This window comes from Mastacembelus armatus, chromosome 19 (assembly GCF_900324485.2).
Source record: "Mastacembelus armatus chromosome 19, fMasArm1.2, whole genome shotgun sequence".
NCBI lineage: Eukaryota > Metazoa > Chordata > Actinopteri > Synbranchiformes > Mastacembelidae > Mastacembelus > Mastacembelus armatus.
The window spans coordinates 15,316,710-15,337,342 of NC_046651.1; the positions used below are offsets into that span (position 1 = coordinate 15,316,710).

Sequence of the window (20,633 nt, forward strand, 5' to 3'; positions counted from 1 at the left end):
GGATGATCGTGCTACATAATGAAAAGATGATTGAGTTTCCTGACTCACCGCTAATTATAATTTAATTTCCTTCTTTCCTCTCTTTACCTGTTTAACACCACTCACTTCCACCACCATCTCAGCTATTCTGTATTACTGAGTATTAAAAACTTAAACTGTGTCCTAAAAATCGTTGAAGTAGAGCTCACTTTAAAGTTCTTGTAGTATTTCAGCTACAAATCCTGCTGTTCCCTGGTGAGTAATGCATGTATTGATTGCTGGCGACAGCAAACTGACTTTATGGCCTGTTCACATAATCCCATGTAATTATTTAGCCCATCTTTGCAGACGATTTGGCTGTAAATGGTCAGGCACAATAGCTCTCTGATATTTCACTGTTATGCTCCAGGGTTTTGCGTACTCCTCCTGACATCTGTTCACCATCGTGCACCATTTTGTTCAGAGAAAAACGTATTACACAGGTAAAGTAAAGCTGAAGCCTAGGATACTTTGTACCTGTCTATAGCTTAGATGAGTTGCAAAGGAGACATCATGTTCACATAGTGGTGCCATCAAATCCTCACTCATTACGCTGCAAACCCTGTATAATTTGTTTAGTATTTCATGCCCTGAAGATGAAATGAGAGTGTATAATAAGCTGCATTAGCCTTGCTAATAGTAAACAGTGCAAAATCCTGGGTCAAAAATCATCACACTTTCACAGATTTACATTATACTAATCTCTGCGGTTCCATCATTCATATATAACTACTGCTTTAAATGCTTCTGTAACCAGAGAGAGCATCTTGTGTACAGCTATCATCCAGCACCTGTTGCACTTTAAACAACATACCTGCAAATGCTAAATACAATAAATCAGTGCCAGTAACAGCGACTCCAATCTGGATATTTTCTGACATCACTTGTTCTGATGGTTCTCTTAGTGTCTGGAGCACTTAACTGTGGTTTTGTGGTTCACATCTTAGTCTGCTGGAAGATGGACACTCATAAAAGCTTGTTTTTCCACATCCTTGTTTTAGCAAAGCTAATGAGAAAATGTGTAGTAGGCGGTGCATAGTCCTTCAATAGCCCTATATCTGACCTATCACTGGGCTGCTGTATGGATGTTTAACATAGTGCTACACTGAAAACCTGCCCACTATGAATTAATGACTAGACTTGTATTATTTATAATGCACTTTTTTGAGATCTAATTCTGGATTTACAAGTCTTTACCATGTAATATGGATCATACTCACAGGATGTATTTTATGTCTGTTAATTACTTTAGCTGATATGTACTGATTTATTGGAATAATAGTTCTGTTATATGTACTGGCTTTGAGACCATGTATCAAACTCTTGGAATTGCAAAACAACTAACGCATGTCTTTGTCCTCCTTATACAAGCCCACATGTAGTAAACATAAAGGAAACATTTATTTGTGCAATTGCAGCATTTTAACAATCCACTTACTGCAACTGGTTCCTGTAATATCCACTGCAGGAACGAATACTGGCATAGGATAAAAATCCACCTAAAATGGTTGAAGAGCTCCACTGCTGATTCTATAGAGCTTTGAGTTGGGATTATTGGGGTTGTTAAAAAACAGCACATGAGAGCAGCTCAGCCATGAGCTGATTGGCCCCAGATTGTTGAAATGTATGAAAAGCCAAAATTACATGAAATCAGCATCAACCCTTCCTGGGTTGATTCTATGGTCAAAGGCAATAGATCGTTTAATCCTGATAAATATATTTGAAAGAAAGATGTATATTCAAGGAAATATACTGAAAATAAAATCATCATAAAGGCAGCAGAACTTCATTAGGATTAACTGTAGCTGAGTAGAAAATGATTCTGGCCTTGATTTGAATAACATGCTGTGGAAAAATCAATAGCAGATCCATCTCAAATGGAGAACAGTATTTACATTTACATTCTCACATTTCAAAATCATTAGTGGGTCATTAGTCATTTTCCTGCCAACAGCCATCTGAAAATGGCTTCTTTGGGACCACAGCCACTGGACATTACTGCAGATGTTTGTGGGCTGGTTGGGACACAGCGGCTGCCGATCTGTGGAGACTACTGTTTGTCAGTTCTTGTAAATTATAAGCACTTACGAGCGTGCACAAACACTCTGATATCCAGACACACATCAAAACTATGAAGTTATAATTTAAAACCAAAAATATATATTTTTAATGTTTTTATCTTATCAGAAACAGTGACCTGTACATGATTCAGCCTGTTAAAAACTACAGCTGGAATGCCCAGGTGTACATTGAAATGGTGCTCTGTATAAGTGACATAAGTGATAAGTTGTTCAGGTTTTTAATTTTTGGTGGAGATGGCTGAGAGAGAGCTGCAGAGATGGGTGTCCTTCCAGCAGGATCTCCCATCTCTGCAGAGGAAGCTGCATTAGAGGAACTGTTGCGTAATTAAAACAAACCACTCAAGTGCCACAGCAAAAAGACTGAATACTTCTGTAAACGAGAGACTTCACTCTTTAATCCTTAATACTACATATAATTACACTGCTTTAGCAAAGTATATCTGCCTACACCGTGTGGTTACTGCTGTTTCCTGCATTTGGTGTTTCTACTGAATGAGGATATTAAAAAAGACTAAGGGTTGGTCTGTCAGTTTGCCCAGCCCTCTTCCAGTGTGAGGAAGTAATCTTTTTACTGCAACATCATATTTGGAGACAGCAGTGTCCAGAGATGCACATTTTCAGCACACGCTTCTCACAGACTGGATCTTGCACTCATGATGCTTGCTGGCTTCTTCTTTCTGCTTGTCCTCACAGGTAAGGTGTTAGAGTGGAGCTTGTGGCTAACCATGAGAATAACCTGCTCTTTAAACAAAGTTTCATTATATGAATAGAAATCTTAGTGGAATATGAGGGTTTTTTGTTGTTCGTTTGTTCATGTTGTACAATCCAACCATGTAGCTAATTACGGCTTTTGACTTAATTAAATAGAGACATGTAAGCATGAAACCTGGGACTAATTGTTGCATCGGCTTTTTAGGCTCTGTGCTGCCCATAATTTTCTCATCATGCATTTGGTGGTGCATGAGTTCTGTAATGTAGACCCTGTTTAGACTGAGAGGACTAAAAAAAAAACATGTTGTGGTTGAGTATGAGCTACCAAAGTCCATTTATGACCACAACCACCGGATATTGTAGAAGGTTGTTATGAGTATGTGATAACTATGTCAAGACTGATTATATATTCACAACTATCATCTGCACAGAATATTTCCTGCTTGGATGATCCACATATAGAAGCAACAGAACTCAAATGGATCATGACTGGGGTCATTTTAATCTAAAAGTGAAACTGTTTTTAAAGAGGGGTCAGTGATCTGGCAATTGTCATTTTATAAAATCCTACTTTGTTTGTACATTTTCCAATATGTGTTTTCATGCTAAGTTTTGTGATTTGTGCTGTAATACCTGTATTTAATTTTTACATATTCTCATATTTGTTGCTATACACATATTAAGATCAAATGATTAATTCAGAAGTCTGAAGGATGTGTTTTAAAGATTAAATGTAAACCATGGAAATTATCATATTTATTTATTTCCAACAATCATCTTTTTAGCACCATGTCTGTCACAGTGAATGTGTGTTAATGTTTTTTACTGTTTTTAGCTGTAGATGGACAGTCCTCTGCTGCAATGTGCAGTTATCAAGATGTTTTAAACTACCTGAACCTGACCAGAAACAATGAGATGTACTACATGACTCGGCCTGTTAAGAACTACAAACACCCCACACATGTCACCCTGGAAGTACTGCTGTATGCCATTCTAGATGTGGTAAGTGGTTAACGCTTTAGTTGTCGTAAAGACCACGGCAATAACAGCACAGAAACAAATCACATCTAGCTGCCCAGGCAAACTGAAATAACCATAAAGCTGTTATTGCCTTTATAACATTTTGAGTTCATCATTATTAGGATTTTTCAGTTGAGATGGATCTTTTCAGAGCTGTGTTATTTGAGCTGTCATATTTTCTGGCTTGAAAGATTTACACACTTTTTTTGTTAATAGGTGGAGAAAGACCAAAAGTTCATTCCTTATGTTTGGACAGTCACGGTCAGTAGAAAATAAAAGACTGAATGTCTTAGTATTTTTAAGTGTTATGCCTCTTTCTAACTCTCTTTAATTTGCTGCTAGTGTGGTTTTTTTTTTACCTCTTGTTTTCTCCTGTAGAGGTGGACCAATGAATACATTTCCTGGGATCCAGATAATTTTTGTGGAATTGATAATATTTCGCTTCCCAACGAGATATTTTGGAAACCAGATCTCACTATTGAAGAAATGTAAGTGTGAATATATCTGCAAGTGATCACATTCACACACTTGCTGGTTTATTGTCTGTAATTAAAAGCACTTTATTCTGAAATCTACACAGACAGTGTCTCAGATTTTAATGTGACAAGTCATTTCTCTTAATTATGCATTTTTATGGTATCCTCTTCTGAAATGTTCTGAAATAATTGATATGTACAATAGTTATATACCACCATTATTTCATATCACATTTTATTGATATTTGTATAGAATTCATTTAAATTTTGTTTTATTTAAAAGTGTTTAAAACATTTTTATCTGATTAATCAATTCTTCATTAAGAAATGAACCTTGACAATAGTCTTCCACACTGTGAGCATCAAACCAAAGCTGTTTGTCTCATGTTACTTGGCATAAAATGTCTTCTACAATACATTTTAAATTATTACTTTTTAAATTATGGGAAAATAAATCAGGTGCCGTCATGTGTGTCTCTGTGTGTTTTTGTGCAGGACAGAGAGGGACAAAGCTCCTCCAAGTCCTTATCTCACCATCAACAGCAAAGGTGATGTGGAAGTCCAGAACGACCAGGTGTTGGTCAGCTCCTGCCGGATGCACACTTACAGTTTCCCCTTCGACATCCAGAGCTGCAACCTCTCCTTCAAGTCTGTGATACACACGGGTGAGAGCACGACCAGCTGTGTTTCTAAATAGCTTTTCACTGTCACATCACTATATCTACAAACACAAACTGAGCTCAGATCAGTGGACAGAGTCAGTCTGCCCCCTCATACAGTAGAGTTAACCTATTAAATTCACCACAGCATAGACAGTAACAGGAGCCAGACCCACTTCACCTGTCATCCGAAAACCACCTCAAGGTTCTTTCATCTCCCACCTCAGCCAAGGAAATTCGGCTCCAGCCAAGTGACAACTCTTCAGAGGCCACAGAGTGGTCCCGTGAGGTGATGCGGACCCAGTACGAATGGCTGTTCATCAACATGACAGTCTCTACCAACAACGCCACTGATCCCTCTGGCCAAGACATTGTTATTTTCACTGTATGTATACTCAGATACTGATGCAGAGAGGTAGAAAGTAACTAAGCATTTAACTTAAGTATAGATTTAGGTAGCTGTGCTTGAGTACTTCTATTTTGAAATTTTTGAAATTTCTTCTTTTTGCTCCCTTTGTCCCTTATTTGTCCCTTATTTTCTTGTTTTTTGACTACTCTTTCAATCTTTCTTACCTTTTACCTCCTTACCTTCTAACCTCTCTGTCCTTCTTTCCCCCGTCCTGTCCTGAAAATGTAAAAGCACTGAGACTTTTCCGCTGTAGCATGGTAACCTGCAGTCATGAGCAGATTAGTGTAGATAACCTTGTTGCTCTACATTTCTCTCAGTTGTGTTTCTCAGATGTGCAGCAGTAGGTATGTCATCCAACTGAACCTTAACCATCACTTTACAGATCAACATGAAGAGGAGGCCTGTCCTCTACATTGTCAACTTCTTGCTGCCTGTCCTCTTCTTCCTGTGTCTGGACTTGGCCTCCTTCTTGATCTCAGACAGTGGAGGCGAGAAGCTCAGCTTTAAAGTCACTGTGCTGCTCGCTGTCACTGTACTGCAGCTTATTCTGAATGAAATCCTGCCTTCCTCATCAGACAAGATCCCACTAATAGGTAAAGAAGCTCTGAGTCTTTTCTTCCTTTGAGCAAGAACAACACATACTAACTTAACAAGCGGTTACGTGTCCACATATATGTAAGGATATCTTCTCCTCACAGCGCTCTACTGCATTGGGAATTTTGCTCTGATGATGCTCAGCCTTTTGGAGACAATCTTTGTGATGTATTTGATGGAGAAAGACTCTGCAGCATCACAAGCCACCATGGCAGACGAAGACCGAATCCTGAGCGAGGACTGCAGGAAACAGGGAGAAGCCAAATGCTGCAGCTGTCACAGAGGTGAGACCAGGAGCAGATGCACCAAAAATTACATATAATGTAATGAGAAAGTAGCTAAATGCAACTTAACTTGTCATCTCATGTTAGTTTGATATTAGTGATGAGAGGAACAGTAGTTATTTCTCCTTTCAGAGGAGCACAACTGGGCTCAGTGTGCCTGTTTCTACAATGTGCCTGCTGTTGAAACTCCGACTGAACTGCTGCCTGTGCCTAAAGAGGTTAGAGCTGGGCTGCACTTTTAAATACAATGAAGACAACATGATGGAAGCTGAGAACATTACAACCATCACTGTAAAAACAAGTTTGTTAAAATATTTTTGCAGGGCAACAGCACCAACCTGATGGAGGAGTGCGACACCCTGGAGAAGCTTTCTGAAGGGCTGAGGGAGATGGAGAAAACACTGTCTTTGCTCCTCAACAGCAGGAAGGACGAGAATAAACCAGGCTACTGGACCAGAGTGGCAAAAACACTCAACAGAGTCTTCTTTATTTTGTACGTCAACGTGGTCAGTCTGTTTTTAGTTTTTATCTTTTTAAATTGGCACATGGCATATGGATGATCGTGCTACATAATGAAAAGATGATTGAGTTTCCTGACTCACCGCTAATTATAATTTAATTTCCTTCTTTCCTCTCTTTACCTGTTTAACACCACTCACTTCCACCACCATCTCAGCTATTCTGTATTACTGAGTATTAAAAACTTAAACTGTGTCCTAAAAATCGTTGAAGTAGAGCTCACTTTAAAGTTCTTGTAGTATTTCAGCTACAAATCCTGCTGTTCCCTGGTGAGTAATGCATGTATTGATTGCTGGTGACAGCAAACTGACTTTATGGCCTGTTCACATAATCCCATGTAATTATTTAGCCCATCTTTGCAGACTATTTGGCTGTAAATGGTCAGGCACAATAGCTCTCTGATATTTCACTGTTATGCTCCAGGGTTTTGCATACTCCTCCTGACATCCTGGGTCAAAAATCATCACACTTTCACAGATTTACATTATACTAATCTCTGCGGTTCCATCATTCATATATAACTACTGCTTTAAATGCTTCTGTAACCAGAGAGAGCATCTTGTGTACAGCTATCATCCAGCACCTGTTGCACTTTAAACAACATACCTGCAAATGCTAAATACAATAAATCAGTGCCAGTAACAGCGACTCCAATCTGGATATTTTCTGACATCACTTGTTCTGATGGTTCTCTTAGTGTCTGGAGCACTTAACTGTGGTTTTGTGGTTCACATCTTAGTCTGCTGGAAGATGGACACTCATAAAAGCTTGTTTTTCCACATCCTTGTTTTAGCAAAGCTAATGAGAAAATGTGTAGTAGGCGGTGCATAGTCCTTCAATAGCCCTATATCTGACCTATCACTGGGCTGCTGTATGGATGTTTAACATAGTGCTACACTGAAAACCTGCCCACTATGAATTAATGACTAGACTTGTATTATTTATAATGCACTTTTTTGAGATCTAATTCTGGATTTACAAGTCTTTACCATGTAATATGGATCATACTCACAGGATGTATTTTATGTCTGTTAATTACTTTAGCTGATATGTACTGATTTATTGGAATAATAGTTCTGTTATATGTACTGGCTTTGAGACCATGTATCAAACTCTTGGAATTGCAAAACAACTAACGCATGTCTTTGTCCTCCTTATACAAGCCCACATGTAGTAAACATAAAGGAAACATTTATTTGTGCAATTGCAGCATTTTAACAATCCACTTACTGCAACTGGTTCCTGTAATATCCACTGCAGGAACGAATACTGGCATAGGATAAAAATCCACCTAAAATGGTTGAAGAGCTCCACTGCTGATTCTATAGAGCTTTGAGTTGGGATTATTGGGGTTGTTAAAAAACAGCACATGAGAGCAGCTCAGCCATGAGCTGATTGGCCCCAGATTGTTGAAATGTATGAAAAGCCAAAATTACATGAAATCAGCATCAACCCTTCCTGGGTTGATTCTATGGTCAAAGGCAATAGATCGTTTAATCCTGATAAATATATTTGAAAGAAAGATGTATATTCAAGGAAATATACTGAAAATAAAATCATCATAAAGGCAGCAGAACTTCATTAGGATTAACTGTAGCTGAGTAGAAAATGATTCTGGCCTTGATTTGAATAACATGCTGTGGAAAAATCAATAGCAGATCCATCTCAAATGGAGAACAGTATTTACATTTACATTCTCACATTTCAAAATCATTAGTGGGTCATTAGTCATTTTCCTGCCAACAGCCATCTGAAAATGGCTTCTTTGGGACCACAGCCACTGGACATTACTGCAGATGTTTGTGGGCTGGTTGGGACACAGCGGCTGCCGATCTGTGGAGACTACTGTTTGTCAGTTCTTGTAAATTATAAGCACTTACGAGCGTGCACAAACACTCTGATATCCAGACACACATCAAAACTATGAAGTTATAATTTAAAACCAAAAATATATATTTTTAATGTTTTTATCTTATCAGAAACAGTGACCTGTACATGATTCAGCCTGTTAAAAACTACAGCTGGAATGCCCAGGTGTACATTGAAATGGTGCTCTGTATAAGTGACATAAGTGATAAGTTGTTCAGGTTTTTAATTTTTGGTGGAGATGGCTGAGAGAGAGCTGCAGAGATGGGTGTCCTTCCAGCAGGATCTCCCATCTCTGCAGAGGAAGCTGCATTAGAGGAACTGTTGCGTAATTAAAACAAACCACTCAAGTGCCACAGCAAAAAGACTGAATACTTCTGTAAACGAGAGACTTCACTCTTTAATCCTTAATACTACATATAATTACACTGCTTTAGCAAAGTATATCTGCCTACACCGTGTGGTTACTGCTGTTTCCTGCATTTGGTGTTTCTACTGAATGAGGATATTAAAAAAGACTAAGGGTTGGTCTGTCAGTTTGCCCAGCCCTCTTCCAGTGTGAGGAAGTAATCTTTTTACTGCAACATCATATTTGGAGACAGCAGTGTCCAGAGATGCACATTTTCAGCACACGCTTCTCACAGACTGGATCTTGCACTCATGATGCTTGCTGGCTTCTTCTTTCTGCTTGTCCTCACAGGTAAGGTGTTAGAGTGGAGCTTGTGGCTAACCATGAGAATAACCTGCTCTTTAAACAAAGTTTCATTATATGTATAGAAATCTTAGTGGAATATGAGGGTTTTTTGTTGTTCGTTTGTTCATGTTGTACAATCCAACCATGTAGCTAATTACGGCTTTTGACTTAATTAAATAGAGACATGTAAGCATGAAACCTGGGACTAATTGTTGCATCGGCTTTTTAGGCTCTGTGCTGCCCATAATTTTCTCATCATGCATTTGGTGGTGCATGAGTTCTGTAATGTAGACCCTGTTTAGACTGAGAGGACTAAAAAAAAAACATGTTGTGGTTGAGTATGAGCTACCAAAGTCCATTTATGACCACAACCACCGGATATTGTAGAAGGTTGTTATGAGTATGTGATAACTATGTCAAGACTGATTATATATTCACAACTATCATCTGCACAGAATATTTCCTGCTTGGATGATCCACATATAGAAGCAACAGAACTCAAATGGATCATGACTGGGGTCATTTTAATCTAAAAGTGAAACTGTTTTTAAAGAGGGGTCAGTGATCTGGCAATTGTCATTTTATAAAATCCTACTTTGTTTGTACATTTTCCAATATGTGTTTTCATGCTAAGTTTTGTGATTTGTGCTGTAATACCTGTATTTAATTTTTACATATTCTCATATTTGTTGCTATACACATATTAAGATCAAATGATTAATTCAGAAGTCTGAAGGATGTGTTTTAAAGATTAAATGTAAACCATGGAAATTATCATATTTATTTGTTTCCAGTAATCACCTTTTTAACACCATGTCTGTCACAGTGAATGTGTGTTAATGTTTTTTATTGTTTTTAGCTGTAGATGGACAGCCCTCTGCTGCAATGTGCAGTTATCAAGATGTTTTAAACTACCTGAACCTGACCAGCAGCAATGAGCTGTTCTCCATGACGCGGCCTGTTAAAGACTACAGACAGCCCACAAAGGTGACCCTGGAGGTTCTGCTGTATGCCATTCTAGATGTGGTAAGAAGTTAAAGCTTTAAAACGACTGTTCATTGTTGTTGTTGTTTGCTACCATTTATCTATTTATCTGTCTTAACAGGTTATCAAAAACTAGATTATGGGCTTACAACTGAATTACTTACAATACATTTGCACCACAGTCTAGTCATTGCTAAAGCACTAGGCTTTATCAGTGGCAGCAGATATATACAGTATTGGTGAGATGTGTGGGAACTGTCAGGCTGTTGAGACAACCCTGAAAACATAAAGCTGGCTTTATTCTGCTGTTTTCTGATTATCAATAAATGCCATTTAAATAACTTTCCAGTTTATTTGTGGTTCACAGCTCAAGTCCATTTGCTTCTGGTGAAGAAACAAAGCTGTAAAAAAAAAAAAGAGAGAGAGACACAAATGTATGGTTTCATTTTTCCAGCATTCGTACTTTATGTGCTTTTTGTTTCAGATTTAACATTGTGTCTAAAGGGCTGTTTGTTCATTCATTTAAAACTTTCAAAATGTGTTTGTGTGGTTTTATGTCTTTCACACATATTTCATTGTTTCTTTGTAGAAGGAGATTGACCAGACGTTTGTACCTTATGTTTGGATTTTCATGGTGAGTTTTGTCTCAGTGAAACAGCACTGAAATTCATTTTCACTTCTGCCTCTGGTGGGAAACTTTTTCAGATTCACTTCTTGTTTTCTTCTGTAGATCTGGCACAATCAGTACATTAAGTGGGATCCCAATAAGTTTTGCGGTATTACCAGTGTTTCTCTTCCTACTGAAATTTTGTGGAAGCCAGATCTGACTATTGAAGAGATGTAAGTGTAACATTATGTTCATGCACTCACAGACACACTGAAGAAAATGAAGTCATTTTAGTGTTTAGAAAATAAGACAGAGTATTTAAACCTGTGTTGTTTAAAATCAAACAGCTGATTTCACAGCAAATGTGTGTTGGTTTCTGTACAGTATCTGTGTGTGTTGGTTTCTGTACAGTATCTGTGTGTGTTGGTTTCTGTACAGTATCTGTGTGTGTTGGTTTCTGTACAGTATCTGTGTGTGTTGGTTTCTGTACAGTATCTGTGTGTGTTGGTTTCTGTACAGTATCTGTGTGTGTTGTCGTACAGGACAGAAAAGGACAAAGCCCCCCCAAGTCCCCTTCTCATTATCCACAGTAACGGCAGAGTTGTTGTTCAGAATGACCAGGTCCTGGTCAGCTCCTGCAGGATGCATGTTTACAAATTCCCTTTCGACACCCAGAGCTGCACCCTCTCCTTCAGATCTGTCGTTCACTCTGGTGAGCCTGTATCATGCTGGGTTCTTTGATTGAAACACACCACATGCCACGTGTTTCTTCTGTGCAAACATGCTACAAAATGCCACAGTTTTTCTTTTCTCTCCCACTCCAGTGGACGAACTACAACTTGATCACAAGTACAGTTCTTCAGAGGCCACAAACTGGTCTCGCGAGGCGATGAGGACCCAGTACGAGTGGCTGTTCATCGACATGACAGTCACCAACAAAACTGTCAACACATTTGGAATGCAACAAGATATGATCATTTACACTGTAAGTATTTGATTGTCATCTGGAACTTGACCAGATTGCGAAAACTGGACATTTAATACTGGCACATTGCTAATCAGAAATTTTTATTTCAACCCTTTGTTGATTTTACTGATCTAAAATCTTCGTGGTTGCCACCCAACACTTTTTTACTCAAATGAAAATTTGTTTTTGATTTTCCACTTAAGAATTGTTTTTTGTTAATATGTTGAACTTGTTTTGTACTAGCTAGTGTGACTAGCCTTTAGGAATAGGAAGATGAACTGAACCTTAACCATCACTTTACAGATCAACATGAAGAGGAGGTCTGTCCTCTACATTGTCAACTTCCTGCTGCCTGTCCTCTTCTTCCTGTGTCTGGACTTGGCCTCCTTCTTGATCTCAGACAGTGGAGGCGAGAAGCTCAGCTTTAAAGTCACTGTGCTGCTCGCTGTCACTGTGATGCAACTTATTCTGAATGAAATCCTGCCTTCCTCATCAGACAAGATCCCACTAATAGGTAAAGAAGAGTCCTCATCTATGCAGGCTGCTCAGCTCGCTAATGGTAGCATGTTCATATTCACAATGCAACGAAACATAACCCTACCAGGTGACACAATTTCAGTAAACATAGACACAGACAGTAAACAATGACTACAAAAGGTTAATTATTATGTTCATTTAGTCCAATGTATTTCCTAAGTGTGACAAAATGTTTATAGGTCATGTAATTTCAATTAAACCTCACTGGTGTGTATATTGTCTGTGGAAACCTTCATTTTATTACATCAAATAGTTGTAGAGATATTTCAGTGGCACTGCTATCTCTAGGATCACGTCAGTAACATGGCTGATAAATAAGACAATATCTCTCCATTATTGGACTGTACTTTATATGAGCAGGAACATCAGATATAGTATAGTATATAGTTTATCCACACTGATGATGCTGCCTGCTCCTCTCAGTGGTCTTCTGCATTGGGATTTTTGCTCTGATGATGCTGAGCCTCCTGGAGACCATTTTGGTGATGTATCTGATGGAGAAAGACTCTGCATCACCAGACAGCGAGGCAGACGAAGACCAAAACCTGAGTGAGGACTGTAACAAACATGGCAAAGCCAAAAGCCAAAGCAGTGAAGGAGGTGAGCTTTATTGAGCAGACGTTACTGTTACTGTAATGTCCACCTGTTGTTTGTTTCTGAAAACAAGCTGGTTAATTATATACTTCCTAACATGCTACAACCATCTCTTGTGGTTAATATGTCTTTCCAGAGAAGAAGAAATGGAGTCAGTGTGCATGCATCTGTGATGTGCCAGCTGAAGAAACACCAAATATACTTCTGAAGGTTGGAATAACATTACAAAAAACTGCTTTAGCCCAAAATGATGACAAATAAAAGATATTATTTTAAGATAGTGTGTGGTTACTAGTGTGGTTGCTCAATGCAACATAAAGCACATTCAAATGAACAAAATACAATTGAAATAACTTTACTGCGTCAATAACACTTTTCAGAAAAGTTTCAACTAAATAAAACTCAAGATAATTCTCAACAAACTGCACGCAAGTATCTGAATATGAGACATATATAGCAGCTGTATTTGGTTTAAATTCATGTTAACTAACCAGTATTCATGATCACTTTTTCAGAGTAGCGGCAGCCAGCTGACAGAGGAGTCCCACGACTTTGACCGGCTCTCAGATGAGCTGAGGGAGGGGATGAAAATACTGACTCTGCTCCTCAAAAGCAGGAAGGAAGAGGGGAAACCCGGCTACTGGACCAGAATGACCAAAACAATCAACAAAGTTTTCTTCATTTTATACGTCATAGCTGCTGGCCTGTTTTTACTCTGTATGTGTTTCAGCTGGACTCATTCGCACGAATAGTGTTGTTTATACATATCACATTACATATGACTAAGCTAAAGTCCCCATTGTTATTAATTGAAGACAAAACTTTTTGTGACCAGTGTTAAAACCTGGAGCCAATTGCACCTGTTGTATATTCAGATCTACACAACAGCTTTAACAAGGCAGCTGGTTTGTGGCTCACAAACCTCCTGTCTTTTCTGAAGTCCTGTTTTTAAAGTATGAAGTTTGAATTAATGTCAAGGTACAAAAGATATATAAGGTAAATTTACATACAGAGAAAAATATTTTTCACACTGAGCATCATCCAGTTCAGTATAAAAAAATGATTATGCTAACTCCACTGATATATTTTGTAATGTGAGGTACTTTGTGTTTCTATCTATCTGTCTATCTGTCTATCTGACTGTCTTTATGTCTGTCTGTCTATGTGTCTGTCTGTCTATAGGCTGCTGGTATGCCATCAAATATTAGATGCATGTGCCTTTAATATATAATATGCCCAGTTCTAATGAATCCTCCTAATGCAAACAGTAATGAAATATATTAGAGCTGAAGCATGCCAGTGTGAGCATACTTTCACCATATATTCTCACTTATGTATCAGTGTTTGTAATTCAGAAATAAACAATAAAGGCAACAGCGTTTATTGAAATCTCTTGTCGTGGAAATTTCTGTAATATATATATAGGTGATGGCTGACCAACCGGACATAGTAGTGGTGGACAAACAGCAGAAGAAAGCCGTATTGGTAGATGTAGCGATCTCAAGTGACAGCAACATCAGAAAGAAGGAACATGAGAAGCTGGAGAAATACCAGGGACTGAAAGAAGAGCTAGAAAAGATGTGGAAGGTGAAGGCAACAGTGGTCCCCGTGGTAATCGGCACCCTCGGGGCCGTGACCCCCAAACTGGGAGAGTGGCTACAACAGATCCCAGGAACAACATCAGAGATCTCAGTCCAGAAGAACGCAGTGCTAGGAACAGCTAAGATACTGCGAAGAACCCTCAAACTCCCAGGCCTCTGGTAGAGGACCCGAGACTGAGGAAGACACACACACACCACCCATAGGGGTGAGAAGGGAAATTTTATATATATATATATATATATATATCTTTTATATATAAATATATATATATCTTTTTTATAAAAGCACTATGGGTGGTGTGTCTTCCTCAATCTCGATATATATATATATATATATATATATATATATATATATATATATATATATATATATATATATATATATATATATATATATATATATATATATATATATATATATATATATATATATATATATATATCTTTTATATCTTTTTACCATCAAAGAAAACAAATTGTTGGCAGTTATTTACAACACTCTAAAACCCTAAAGCACTCAACCACTAAAAACCACATACCACGCAGGGTTAAGTAAATATATCCAAGTGACCGTTTGACATGGTGCAAAACCCCACACACTTCATACCAGTCATATCTTTCTCTCCTTAATTTGACCTCTATATACTGAGACCATAGTAGTACTGCACTGGACTGATGGATATTCAGCAGAGTTTCTGTCATATATGTGTATCATACAGAGGATAAAAAGAGTTCTATTTACTGCATGTTGTGTGAGGTTAACTGTGGCATCAATCCCCTCAGTTGACCTGTAGTGTCTAAAAGGTTTGCTTAGCACTTTAAAGCTGTTGTGAATCACTGCTTTACTGTGATGTTTATTAAAAAGGGGGTTGGCTATTAACTTTGCCCAACCCCCCATCAGTGCAATGATAAGTGTGAGGCAGTTTTTCTGAACCGTAGTAGACAGGGATGCACAATTTCTGTACTTATCTCCCACAGCCTTTAAATTCCTGCTGATCCTGCACTCATGCTGCTCACTGCCTTCTTCCTGCTCCTCCTCACAGGTAACATTTCTGTTTACAGTGTCTGTGTGGCTCTGGATAAGCCACAGACCTCACAGCGTTCACTGGAACTATCTCATACCAAGGAAATAGTCACAGTGACTGTAGTCAATTGTCTGTAGCTTTTAAGAGTAACATGGATACTGTTAAAGAGACATATTTCAAAATCTGGGTAGATAACTTCAAAACTATCTGTAGTGTTTGATACCACTAGACGCTAAATGAAAATTCTGTTTTTATTGATTTATACACTCCCAGTTTTGTATTATCTATCTTATGTTATCTTAGCTAAAATAGTCTAATGCAGCTGAATGCAATAGTCCAATTAGTCCTCCCTTAATGCATGATATGCAGGCTTGGTTGAAAATGTTTTAGAAAGATGTTGATTTGACTGTGTGACTGCTGGGATTGTGGTGCTGTTGAATTCTGATGGGCTTTCAGGGTGGTGATATAAACATAAAACACAAACTTAACAAACATCTGTCATTTTAATGTAATTTAACTGCATAGAAAACTGCAAAATATTGCAAAATTCTGGGTTAACTTTCACTAACAGCACTTTGAAACAGTGAAGCAGATTGATGTTTAGTAGCTGGAGCTCAGACTATGAGGATGATCAGATTGTTCACCTTCACAAGTCATTTGGTGTTTGAGTAGATGAGCTGGCCCATGGCTGCCAACATCCGCTGTCTAATAATGTCCTTTCTGTGACCACAGTAACCACATACTGTATCATATTTGTGAGGGACCAGGCTGTAGGTGTGTGGAGCTGCACTTACATCCAGAGCTGCTTTTAGCTAAAAGCTTATGTTGTCATACTAACATATGGATGCATTGCAGGTAGAATCTTCATCATCTTAATTAAGTGTGTTAGCATGCTAATATTTGCTCATTATCAGGCAGCACAAGGTCTAACTGAGGCTGATAATAGTGGACACACAAAAACTTTGATCTGATGATAGTACTGGTCTAGGAAAATGTCCTTCAAACAACCATTTGACTGTTTCCTGAAATAGCACACCAGGAGACATGCTACAGATAAACCCTTTTTTAACAAAAACCTTTTTAACAAAACTGAAACACCCAGGAGTCTGTATTCAAAGGCAAAATGAAGAGCATGGTAATTAGTGTCATATTTCTAGATGTACTTCCTGCTGAGTGGATGTGTCCTGATGTTTTTGCTCAGATGGGGCATCCTCTCAGGGCAACTGCAGTTATCAAGCTGTGTTAAAGCACTTGAACTTGACCAAAAATAACGAGCTGTTCTACATGACCCGACCTGTGAATAACCACACAACTTCCACGGAGGTAAACCTGGATGTGCTGCTCTATGCCATTCTAGAAATGGTAAGTGATCGTGTATAGTTATAAACTATAATTGTTATTTCCTCTTTTGCAGACATTATGTTGGTGCCATTATGTCGCATATCAGAGAATAATAAAAATAATAATAATAAATTGATCTCACATTAATATGCATCAGTAAGCCTGGATGGTCTGATCTGTGCTATTTTAGATGCAGTAGGAGTTCAAACTTTTAAATTGCTGTTTATTTTTTAAAGTATAACTTGGGTTGTTTGGCTGGAAAGATTTTTACACATATTTTTTGCTCACAGAAAGAGAAGGACCAGAAATTTGTTCCTTACGTTTGGATTACCATGGTGAGTTTTCTCTGTGGAAGAAAGACATTTTGGATGGAATGAATTCCCACCTCAGGAAACTTGTATTGCTTTTCTTTAAATGTTTTCCCCTGGTTTGCCTCTGTAGTGGTGGCACAGTGACTACATTGGCTGGGATCCTGATGACTTTTGTGGAATTCAGTCTGTGTCTGTTCCGACAGAACTTATGTGGAAGCCAGACCTCACTATTGAAGAGATGTAAGTTTGAATTTTGCTGTTTGTGCTTTTTAGAAGAAGTTATATTATATGGTTTAGAAACATATGAAATGTGTTTTCATACAGGATAGAGAGGGACAAGGCCCCTCCGTCTCCTTATCTCACCATTACACATAGAGGTAATGTTGAATTTACAAACGATCAGGTCCTGGTCAGTACCTGCAGGATGCAGGTTTACAAATTTCCCTTCGACACTCAGATCTGCAACCTCTCCTTCAAGTCTATTATACACTCGGGTGAGTACGTGACCAGCTGTGTTTGAAGTATGAATGTATGTGAGCTTTAATTTATTTTAAAGTTATTGTCGCATGGCTAAATATGAGAAAACAGCAGACATTCTTCAGAAAAAAACCTCAGTTTAATGGTTTTCTTCTCTCTCAGTTAGAGAAATGTCTCTTAAGTACTACTACAACTCTTCAAAGGTCACAGAGGAGTCACGTGAGGTGATGCGAACCCAGTACGAGTGGTTGTTCATCAGCATGGAAGTCAGCGATAACATTATCAACAATTATGGCTTTGACCAAAATGTTGTCGTTTACACTGTAAGTACTATACAGACACAGAATTGGAAATGATCAGTTTTCTATGTGTGTATGACTCAAGCCACTCATTTGACTTATTAATTAATTTAAATTTATTTTTTTTATATTTGCTTCCTTTCTCAGACTTTTGTTTACCTTCACTTGTATTCTGTCCCATCCTGTCTTCTTTCTCTATTTCCCATCTTTTTTCTCTTTTGTTATATCTACATGTCAATACTTCTTCTTTTCTTGCTTGCATTGATCTGTAAATATAACATGAAATATCAAAATGCACCCTGTTTTTCCTTACTATGAGCACTTTTACATGTACTGGAGTACATTTTATTTTACTGCTACTATTTGTTTCCTTCAGTGCAGTAAATTATTTGAATGAACAGATTGGGACAGATTACCTTGTCTATTAATTACCTGTAATACTTGTAGTTGCTTCAATTTGGCCTTTGTTAAATGTAAAAGTCATATGCTTGAATCTTAAACACAAATCCACAGATCAAAATGGAGAGAAGGTCAGCCCTCTATGTCATCAACTTCTTGCTGCCTGTCCTCTTCTTCCTGTGTCTGGACTTGGCCTCCTTCTTGATCTCAGACAGTGGAGGCGAGAAGCTCAGCTTTAAAGTCACTGTGCTGCTCGCTGTCACTGTACTGCAGCTTATTCTGAATGAAATCCTGCCTTCTTCATCAAACAAGATCCCACTAATAGGTAAAGAAGCTGTGAGTGTTTCCTGTATTGACCTGTAATTTGTATAAGCAAGAACAGCACATAATCAATGAGTATATATTAGTCCAAAATAATGTAAAGATACCTTCTCTCTTCAGCGCTCTACTGCATTGGGACTTTTGCTCTGATGATGCTCAGCCTCCTGGAGACGATTTTGGTGATGTATCTGATGGAGAAAGACTCTGCATCTCAAGACAACAGTAAAGATCAGAGCCTGTTTGAAGACAAAGAAGTCAAAGCTAAATTTCACAGCTATTTAAGAGGTGAGACAAACAGACATGTTAGTATGTTTACAGTGATGATAAAGTCAAACATCTGGTCTGTTTGCAAAAGATGAAATGATGCAGTGATAGAAGTTAATTCATTTATAGTTACTTTTTGAATTCTCTGAAACAGTTGCATGGGTTATGGTGTTGTTCTGATTGTGCACTAACCTGTTTTGTGTCTTTTCAGACTTTGCTAAATTGATTCACTCTGCATGTCACAGTAATGGATCTCCTGGTAAAACAGCATCTGAACTGCAGCCAGTGGACATAAAGGTTAGAATTAAAAATAATGAACCAATTTCCATAAGCACAGCTTGCTCCTGAAGAAACAGTCTCAATGAAAAGTGTTGACATTAGGGTACTACTGATTATTTTTTGGTGGCAAAGGTTGAAATAAATATGCTTAGCTAGTTTGCTTTCAGATCAAATTTTATATAAATATGCGACTTTGAAATGTAACAAGTGTATTAAACATAATCATGTTAATAACCACAGTTGATTCAACTGTTTCAGGGTGGCAGCATCCAAATGACAGAGGAGACTCTCTACTCTGAGCAGCTTTCAGATGAGACGCTGAAAACATTAATTCTGCTCCTTAACAGCATGAAGGCAAAAGAGAAGCCTGGCTACTGGATCAGAATGACTAAAAGAATCAACAAAGTCTTCTTCATCTTCTATGTCACAACTGCCAGTATGTTTTTACTCTATATGACTTTCAAGTGGAACAGTGAACAACATTAACTAGTGTTAGATAATGATGCTTACTGAGTTCTGGTTTCTGTAAGTTAGAAACATCAGAAGCTGCACGACCCCATATTAATGTGCTCATTACTAGTGATCAGTGCAACAATCCCACAGGACAATATCTAAACAAAATATATTCAGCTCAGTTCAGTTTGCTGTTGTGATAACAAAGACTTGTATCGACATACACAATCGATTTGCTTCTCATGTCTTGTTCTGCTGCTGTGGCAAAGCGAATGAGGAAAGTTGTATTTGGCTGCTCAGGTATTGCAAGTGCACACAGTAGTTCACATATAGTAGTTCACATACAACACATACTGGGTATTGTATTGTAAAATGTCAGTATACTAATATACCATCACATTGTAGACTTGCTATTTTGCAACATAAGCGTAAACAATTTTTTGTGGTCCTACATTAACATGTGCATAAATCCTCCCAGATAGAAATGGAATATAATCTAATTAATTCTTTTGTATTTAGGCCTTGTATTGCCATTTCATTATTTAGGAGATACTGTGTAAACCCTGTTCCATGTGCCCTGAAAATATTTATAGCTACTCATATTAATTTAAAGTAGTTAGAGTGACTTAGAATTTGTAAGGCAGATAAAGTGTGAAGCTATAGCTGCTCTGAGAGGCTTCACTTAGACACAGATGTGCTTTAATGCAGCTTCCTAACATGCTCACAAGTTTAATATTAACCTGTCAGTGTTGTGGGATCAGACTCTTTGTGATTCAGAAATAAACTATGAAACAAAGCCTATTTTCTCCAGTTTTTCTTTGCATTTACATGAGAGCATGTGAG

The 20,633-nt window shown here is 38.0% G+C and overlaps 3 protein-coding genes across 4 annotated transcripts; all 3 read left to right on the forward strand.

Moving 5' to 3' along the window:
• The first annotated feature begins 2,654 nt into the window (after positions 1-2,654).
• On the forward strand, positions 2,655-6,812 carry LOC113135808 (5-hydroxytryptamine receptor 3A-like). The gene is made up of 10 exons (XM_026316100.1): positions 2,655-2,792; positions 3,646-3,812; positions 4,047-4,091; positions 4,209-4,318; positions 4,802-4,971; positions 5,193-5,350; positions 5,757-5,967; positions 6,073-6,252; positions 6,385-6,470; positions 6,576-6,812. Exons 1-10 carry the CDS (start codon positions 2,753-2,755, stop codon positions 6,810-6,812), a joined length of 1,404 nt encoding a protein of 467 aa, XP_026171885.1. The 5' UTR covers positions 2,655-2,752.
• A 2,387-nt stretch (positions 6,813-9,199) lies between these two features.
• LOC113136041 (5-hydroxytryptamine receptor 3A-like) lies at positions 9,200-14,409 on the forward strand. Of its 2 annotated transcripts, none has more exons than XM_026316497.1 (10): positions 9,200-9,337; positions 10,191-10,357; positions 10,905-10,949; positions 11,046-11,155; positions 11,465-11,634; positions 11,747-11,907; positions 12,193-12,403; positions 12,850-13,026; positions 13,157-13,230; positions 13,536-14,409. In XM_026316497.1, the coding sequence occupies exons 1-10, from the start codon at positions 9,298-9,300 to the stop codon at positions 13,770-13,772; spliced, it is 1,392 nt and encodes a 463-aa protein (XP_026172282.1). In that variant the 5' UTR covers positions 9,200-9,297; the 3' UTR covers positions 13,773-14,409. The 2 variants fall into 2 exon arrangements, with proteins under 2 accessions (XP_026172282.1, XP_026172283.1); XM_026316498.1 differs by having other exon boundaries at positions 13,401-13,670.
• A 1,218-nt stretch (positions 14,410-15,627) lies between these two features.
• Positions 15,628-19,823, forward strand: LOC113135809 (5-hydroxytryptamine receptor 3A-like). The gene is made up of 10 exons (XM_026316101.1): positions 15,628-15,664; positions 16,848-17,012; positions 17,282-17,322; positions 17,429-17,538; positions 17,623-17,792; positions 17,938-18,098; positions 18,588-18,798; positions 18,915-19,079; positions 19,270-19,355; positions 19,596-19,823. The coding sequence occupies exons 1-10, from the start codon at positions 15,628-15,630 to the stop codon at positions 19,821-19,823; spliced, it is 1,374 nt and encodes a 457-aa protein (XP_026171886.1).
• The last annotated feature ends 810 nt before the right edge of the window (positions 19,824-20,633 follow it).